Source organism: Chanodichthys erythropterus, chromosome 1 (genome assembly GCF_024489055.1).
Source record: "Chanodichthys erythropterus isolate Z2021 chromosome 1, ASM2448905v1, whole genome shotgun sequence".
Classification (NCBI taxonomy): domain Eukaryota; kingdom Metazoa; phylum Chordata; class Actinopteri; order Cypriniformes; family Xenocyprididae; genus Chanodichthys; species Chanodichthys erythropterus.
Window position 1 is genome coordinate 35,983,509 of NC_090221.1, and position 8,942 is coordinate 35,992,450.

General features: G+C 35.5%; 1 protein-coding gene across 1 annotated transcript; it reads right to left on the reverse strand.

The window, feature by feature from the left end:
• Positions 1–3,344: 3,344 nt before the first annotated feature.
• Positions 3,345–7,710, reverse strand: arl3l2 (ADP ribosylation factor like GTPase 3, like 2). The gene is made up of 6 exons (XM_067383556.1): positions 7,693–7,710; positions 5,313–5,456; positions 4,681–4,797; positions 4,523–4,573; positions 3,555–3,740; positions 3,345–3,392 (listed from the first exon to the last, which is right to left on the reverse strand). The coding sequence occupies exons 1-6, from the start codon at positions 7,708–7,710 to the stop codon at positions 3,345–3,347; spliced, it is 564 nt and encodes a 187-aa protein (XP_067239657.1).
• Positions 7,711–8,942: the final 1,232 nt, after the last annotated feature.

Below are 8,942 nucleotides of genomic sequence, written 5' to 3' on the forward strand. Positions count from 1 at the left end.
TGTAAATACGGGACATTTGTCAGTGTCCATCAACAGCTGGAGAGCATTGTTGTTATGCAAAATGCAGAACTGTTCCATTTTGTCTGCTAATTGAAAGGCACCTGCTGATTTCTGTGTTCAGTCCAGCTTTATCTGCTGCCATCTGCTGGATGTAAAGAAACCTCAGTCCCGCAGGGTCTGCTTTTTCACACCATGAGAACACATGTAAACGGAGAGAACATGCAGACTCCACGCAGAAAGGACTCCTCCAGGCTCAGTCAGGGGTCAAACCGGGGACCTTCTTGCTGTGAGACAACAGTGATACCTTTTTGAGCAAAAATCACTAGATCTTTCCTTAGGATTCGTCACCACTGCTAAATGTATTTGTGTTCCTCGGAAGAAAGGCCAGCCCCCCAAAAATGTGCGATTACATAATATACACTAATTTGTGATCGCCTCAGTACCCTTTAAAACTCATATGAAACCAGCGGCAGGCTTTGGCTCATACCTGTACTTTTGAGTTAGTCATCATGTTCTTCAATCCGTAGCAGCTCAGCAACAGCATCAAACGCAGAGGACAATGTGTGTGCATTCATTTACTGATGGATTCTTATATCTGCATCTGTATAGTTCTTTGTCATAAATTCAGTTTACATAATATGAAGTGGGATAAATTCAAGACGGTTTCCCATCCACTGTAAAATGGAACGAAATTACATAACGAACGCAGCACCAATTTCGTTTTTTTGCCGTAAGAATAGGGAAGGCGTAGGACATACAGCGTAAGCGTTTTGAAGAATGCAGAAAGCGGAAGCATGTGCAAGGCGATAATTTGTGTTTATAAAGCATATACAGTTGTATTTTTTTCGAAAATGACCAATCGTTTCTCTAGATCAGACCCTTATTCCTCGTTTCCATCGTTTAAAGCTCTTTGAAGCTCCTCTGAAACTGTAATTTTGACCTTCAACCGTCTGGAGTCCAGTGAAGTCCACTATATGGAGAAAAATCCTGGAATGTTTTCATCAAAAACCTTAATTTCTTTTCGACTGATGAAAGAAAGATGGACATCTTGGATGACATGGGGGTGAGTAAATTATCAGGAAAATTTTATTTAAAAGTGGACTAATCCTTTAACCCTTAAATGCATACCTCGGGTCTTTGGTGACCCGGGACATCATTCACTACCCTCCTCCTCGTTCATTTTTTAAAGTTAGACATCAACCTTCTTGGTATTCCTCAATCAATTTATTATAAAGAATATAACAAGAAAAAAAAAATCATAAAATTATAAAAGAATGCCTATTTTTGCGTTCATTTTGTGTAAAAATTGTATAAGGTCGCTAACGACCCGAGGTGTGTATGAGTGTATGTATATTTTTTTCTGCACAACAATAATTGAATCTTAGATGACTAAAAAAGTGCAATTCACATTTATTCCACAAGGTGGCAATGTCATACACAATGCTGAAGTGACGACTCATTCAGACAGAAAACGAAATAATAAAACAAACATGAAATGGCTCAGCGATTTATTGCAGAGCAAGTACTGAACGCAATCAAATATGACTGTAACTGTTACTGCTTGAATCTGGTGAAGCTGTTAGTGATCAAAATACTGATTTTGAAGATGTTGAAAATTATATAGTTTTAAGAATATGTTTGAGATCGCGAATGGGCTCATGTTAGTGACCTCAAACATAAAAATAGCCTATTATTTGCTGAATTTACTGGGAATGAGCTCTGACGAGGACAGTGATGATGGCATAAAACATCTGCTCAAACGGAGCCCTTTCAAGCTCCAAAAGGTAACAAAATATGCTTTATTTTATTCTTCTGTAATTGTTACTCTAATATCAGAGGAGTTTTATATTATCAAAACCGGTAGAGATACTTCCGTGTTAGATATTGATCCGAGTCGATAAAGACCCGAATATGTAAGAATGATTGGCGAAACAGTCATGCATTTAAGGGTTAATGTGTCGTGACATATTGCCTTAGTGCCTCAGTTCAAGAGGCACGAACTGATCATCTTTACTACTAGTTATAGCATGAAATAAACATGAATGAACATCAGAAGATCTGTTGTTTCAATCGTGGAAAGACGTCAATACACACCATTTTTCAAGTTCAAGTCCACCGACGTTCATTTACTAACTCTCCTGTCTGGTTTGTTTATCGGACAAAATGGCGGATTCGGAGTTATGATTAGTCAGATCGCCTGTCAATCAAACTCTCGGCGAAGGGTGAATTGCGATATTATAATCAAACCCAGATCAGTTTCATGTGGCATTATTATCTGGATGATATAATAAGTTATTTTGATATGTAACATTATTAATTTGCCATTCTAAGGGAAACAGAAACAGACCCGAGACCAAATCTTCTCTGATGATTCACTGATATTTAACAGTTTGAAAGTACAGTTAGTTCAATATGGTACAGTCATGATCCATTTGAAACAAAACTCAAACAAAATAAAGTAGTTTGCAGTTCTTTGTTTGTCTATAGAATGGACGGCATTTCTAATTGCTTTTCTAAAGAGACTCAAGTAACCTATCCATGACCTACAGGTGTGCGACGCTAATTGATCATGGTTAAAACATAAAAAAGATCAGTCAGTGGGGTTAGAAAAATAATGTTTATTTTTTCTTGCCCCACGGACATATTTTTGTTTAGTTTTGTTTTTCAGAAGTCATGACAAGATATCATTTTGCTTCTGAAATAAATCTATATCGGTTTAAGAATTTTAATTAATAGAATAGACAATAATATAAATTAATAGAAAGACAAAAATACTAAATAAGAAATGTTTTGTATCGTAATGGCAAATGTTTTAAAATAAAATCAATTACTTCCTTACAAAAATAGACAGACATATTTTGAGGAAAACGTGAACAATGACTATACGCATGCAAATCATCACGTTATTGCACTGCGAAAACATGATTTTCTTACTTAGTATTTTTGTCTTGTTTTCCAGTATAAACATTTTCAAATCAAGATGCATTTACTTAAGAAGCAAAATTGCTTAAATGAATACAATCATCAAAATTAAGTGTATTTGAGCTTAAAACAAACAAACAAAAAAAATCTGTTGATGGTGTCAGAAAAAAATCCAATTAATTAAAAGAGAAAAGTTTATTTTTCTGACACTAATTGGCAATTATTTTCTTGTTTTAAACAAACACACTTAATTTTGAAACATTTTCAGAAAAACAAGACTTAATATTTTAAGTCATTTAGCATCTCAAGTAAATGTATCTCCATTTAAGATTTTTAGATATTTGTACTGGAATACAATACAAAGAATACTCAGTATAAGAACATTTTATATGCTTGTATATGCTTGCACAGCTCAGAAAGGTTCATTTCTTCCTGTTGACGATGTTGTTGCAGATCCAATTCATACCGTCCTGAAAATGCACAGACAAAAAATGGAAGATTTAGGTGATGGCTGCACCTGGTACTCTGTTCTTACCCCTCAAACTGCTGTAGTGTAATTAAACACAGTAGTTACATTTTGTAGTAGTTAGTTGTTTATATGTGAACCTTTAGCGCTCCCTGCTGTCCCTCACCTGCACTCCCTCTCCTGTGACCGCCGAACAGGCCTGGATCTGCCAGACTCGGTCTCTGTAGGTGTGCAGGTTCAAACCCTCGGCGATCTCACTGGCTGGAGACGCTGTTCCTAAATCCTGCTTATTGGCAAAGATGAGGATGGGAACACCCGCAAGGTTTTCCTCATCTACCAGCTCTGACAGTTCCTACACACACACACATAGCATGCTATTTAAAGTCAGCATGAAATTAAAATAATTTTTTATAAATGATTTATCCGTGCACATCATTAATTTTTTTTTAATTCATGTTCCTTGTAATCTTTGATCAAAATAACTTCCCCTCCCTCTTGCAGCTACATCTCTTCTCCTATGACGAGGGCGGGGCAACCTGTCACTCACATGAGATCCACCAATAGCAAACCACAACCATCCAATCAATTCCCCACACACAAAATCAAGCCCCGCCCTACATTTGTTCTTGTTCCAGAAGCGTTTCACTCAGATACGTCACAATAAGGAAGAAAAGACTGTAATAGATCTTACATTTCATTTAATCTTACAGTAAAGTACCATTTTTGGAAGTAAAAAAAAATCATCAAAGCCGTAAACTTTCATTTCCGCAATTCCCTGTGTAACACTTCACATCATTTGATGATTTTTAATTTTAATAATGATGTTTTTTTAGGGGTTTTTTTTTTTTTTTTTTTGTTACCTCTTATGTTGTGAAATGAATGTTTATTGGATTATTTTAGTATTATGCATAATGGTGTTTTGTGTTTGTGGGACATTGTGCACCTTATTAATAAAATTTATCTTATTTGCAGGTTTAATGACAGATTTTCAGTCAGGTCTCAAACACTGTATGTTTCCCTATGTTATACTGTGTAATTTAACCCAGCTCACCGATAAAATATGAACAAACAACAAACAAGTTTTGTCCCGGGAAGATTCTATGAATGGCATTTGCATGTAATTTCCTGTCTTACCAAGCCTGTTTCCTCAAACCGCTTCTTGTCAGTGCTGTCGATGACATAAACCTACAGATGAACCAACAAACAACTCTTGTTAGTTAGCAAACAGCGACACTTGACACAAAAAATGAATGGTATTTCTCTACAGTCTTCCCAAAGTAATCATTTCTCACCAATAAATCTGTGTTTTCTAGGTATTTCTTCCAGAAAGGACGGATCTTTCTCTGTCCGCCGATGTCCCACACGTTCAGTTTCATCCCATGAGAGGCCACGCTCTTGATGTTAAAGCCCTGAAAACATTTTACTGGTCAACATCAACCCAAATTAACTTCATTTGCAAATCAAAGAAGGTAATTTGACACAACAGTCTTTGTTCCAGCAGGCTCTGTTCCAAAACCTAGCAAGTTGCCTACATAGACAGGATTTTAAGGCATCATGGGAGTGCTCATCACATGAAATTCTGCATGTAATGTATCCTTTAAAATAATCCCATAATACATTGGAATGATCTTAGTGTAATAATCAAACCAAAATGGCAGATAAACTTTGAGAAATGTTGATTATTCCCACTTTTCATTCAATACTAAGAAATATTGAGCAAGAACTTTAGTTTACACTTGGCATTGATGGTTCCATGATGAATCTGTCAGTCAAATGGTTTCTTCCTGTCTTAGTGAGCAGTTCTTGGTCAGAATAAGCTGCAAACGGGACCAGAAGACTAAACCTGCTCAAATCCTCCAGGACATTCATGCTGGTTTATGGCTTTTCAGCAGGGGGGATTGTGTGATTGTGTGTTTAGACACACCTGTGTTGGTGTGATGGTGCTCACGTCCTCCGAGGCGAGACACTTGAGCAGTGTGGTTTTACCAGCGTTGTCTAGACCCAGCAGAACGATCCTGAGCTCAAGCTCTGTGGATCCCTTCAGCTTCTGCATTACCGACAGCAAACCCTGAGGAGCACAAACACTTACATTAGTTCAGCATGTGCAGTTTGGATAAAAGCTCAGTACCAATTCATAACATTCTAGGATGATTTGTTTTCACTGTATGCATGTGGCTTCTAGCCAAAGCGACATTCAAGATTTACATTTATCAATTCATGCATTCCTTGGGAATCAAACCCATGACCTTGGCATTGCTGGTGTTATGCTGTACCCTTTGAGCTTCATTAATGCCGCTTGCTAGGAACGTTTCTTGTTACACTCTAAAAAAATGCTGGGTTGTTTCAACCCAATTTTGGGTCAAATGCACAAACCCCAAATTTTTAAATTAAATTTTTAACCCAAACGGTCCATATTTGATCCAAAGCATTTTTTTTAGAGTGTATAGGTTTTATATTTTACAACCACAAACATTCCCAGAACGTTTGGGGAACCTAAAAATTGTTAGCTGGGTTAATGCGCCAGAGCATGTGTGCTAAAGTTGTTTTACTGGTTTTATTATTTGCCAGGTAAAACATAAATCTGATCAAAAGTACAAATTTGATTTGAGGAATTATTTATTTTGTATTATTTTGATTTGAGGTTTATTCCAAGGTTATTTTAGTAAACTAAAACAAAAACCATTTCTAAAGTAAAATAAACTTTAACAATACAATAAAATTTGTTTGAAAAACCTATTTTATAAGGCAAAATCACTTTCAGAAAAATTTGTTTTTTCTTCCAGTTGGTGAACGATAAAATTTTTTTCAGGGCTCGCGCATTTAAATTGGCAGACGACATGGCAGAGAAGTTAAGCGCTGAGGTCCAGAAAAACCACAGTTTGACAAGTAAAAACCCTTTTCAAGGATACTTTAAAGAAAATATGGAAAACAATCGGTCATACTCTCGGAATAAATGGTGAGAAGTATTAACGATGAGATCATTATGCAAATGGTGTAACATAAAATTACCTCAGGTATCCAGCGCTAGTTTCGGCAACATTGTCTGGCTTCCTGTGAAGTTGCAGTAAAAAAGACTAGGTGTTGTTTTTATTTCACTATATTGACTACGTCAGCTAAATTCACTGTTAGACTAGATCGATTACACTAACTATTCACTCAAAACATAGCCTGCTGAGGACATCTGCTGGTTAAAGCCGTGTAAATGCAACAAGAACAGCGAAAACATGTTATACACACTTTGAAACCGCAGCGCATGAGGTTAAACAGACCGTTATCGTTTGTTGACGTGGATGCAAATATAGTTATCGCTATAGTTATCTTTATAGTTATCATTCTTGGTGTGAACGGCCCTTACTAAAAACTGAGGGGGGAAAGTAATATATATATATATATATATATATATATATATATATATATATATATATATATATTGAAAACTAAATGACAAAAAACATTAAAATTACTAAAACTTTAACGAAAATAAAAAAAAATTAAAAAATAAAAATGAATTCAAAATATGAATAAAAACTGTAACATTATATAATGATAGCCTACTAAATAGCAGGTTTATTCAAATCCCTAATAATCCATATATGAGCAATAATATTGATGCTTGCCTTTGCATTAATAACAATGTTCTTCTTCTTCAAGCAATAAGTAAACTAGCTGCCTTTTTTCTTGTTCTGAGGTGAACAGATTAAGCAAATAGCGTTTTGCCTCAGCAAATGTACTCGAACATGAAGTATGTATTTAAGACAACGTCAGTGTATATTTGTATTCAAATAGTTGACTATTGCACTGTCATTGGACTAATTCAGAGTAAAACACAGACCCCATTCATGTGGTCAAGGCTTACAGTAATGAGATTTATCTGGGTCATGTGACCCATCTCTGATTGCTTAGGCCTCTCTCTCTTTCTTTATATAAGACAATGCTAATCGTCCCAGAACATAGATTGTACTGAAACCTAAAGCGCACAGAATTCATCCAGATTATTGGACATATAAACTCACACTCTTAAAAATAAAGCTTCCAAAAAGTGGTTTTCACAGTGATGTCATCATTTTTGCTTCCCCAAAGAACATTCCAGTGAATAGATCTAATTTTTTTCTTAGTGTGAAGAGCATTTTAATAATCCAAAGAACCTTTTGTGGTTCCATGGATGTTAAAGGTTCTTTATGGAACTAGTGATGTCATTAAATAATCTTTATTTTTAAGATAATTTGGGGTAATTGATGTTACATGTAAAATGTAGTTCTTCTTTTTCCAAAACTGCCGTGACACAGAGAAAGTGATAAACGTACCTTTGGAGCTTCGCCCATCTTGACTTCTGTCCCGTTCCGGTTGTCTTACATTCTACCCTTGTCTCTGCAGGTTTGTGGATGATGTGTGTGTAAAATCACTGTGATCTCAATCCCTCTCCCATATTCAGGTGTTTGTGAGTGTGATAGTTAGCTTGTGTTGTGTTGGACGCTCTCAACAAGCGTAGAAGACTGAGAGTGAGGATTAGGAAAGACAGAATTAGTGTCTCTCTCCTTCCCACCCCCACTGAGACTTTACCAGAATTATCTCTAGTAGCTGCTGAGAGGAATCACACTGACTTACTAACCCTGCTAACTACTACTGGGTCAACACTCTTTCACCAGTGGATTTTTATTCAGTTTTCAGTCATTTGCAATTACTGGATTGAAAATGATAGTTTATGTTTTTTAAATTAAATTTAATATTTTAGAGCTGAGCATTAACAAGAACATTTTATTAAATTTCCATGACTTTTTCAGAGAACTAAAAAAAAGTCTACTTAATGTTTACATATAGTAAGACTAAATGAATGTTGATACCCTTGTGAAAAAGTGCACTTAATTTTATTGAATTTGCGCTTGTAATGTGCTTCAAATCTTAAAAGTATTAAAAAACTGTACTTGCATAACATATGCGTATGTAAAATGCACTGTTTCTCAACACACTTTTAAAAATTGCACTTCATACTAATGTCAAATTAAATGTTCAACTTTAAAGTATATTTGAAATTATGTTTTACTAATATTTTGTCATGCATTTTTAGTTTCTTTAGTATGCTTGTATATTCATCAGTGTACTTTAACCATATTTCAAAGGCAATAGAAGTAATTATGAAATTGCCTTTAATTTAAAGGGGGACCAATTATGAAAAATTCACTGTGTAAACAACCAGCCTATATGATAAAATTCCACCACTCCTTTTTTTATGATCCTCATAAATCAGGAACAGTCTCTCCAATTGAGTGGTTCCATAAGCCCCGCCCATGACTGCTGACGGAATCTGCCCTATTAGCATAGCTCCTCCCCTCAGTGAGCTGTACACAGTCCACCATTTTATCTCCTCACCAGAGAATTTAACAACAGCATTCATGTAAGAAATGTATTCTTATTAAAGCTAAAGTTATTCAGTCAAGAACAGTGAGTGATTTTCTGTTTTTCTTTTATTGTTTGATTCATATTAACAGCAGTAGGAACCATATATTACATTAATACACAGATCTAAAGTACATACACATGCCATTTCTTTACTTGC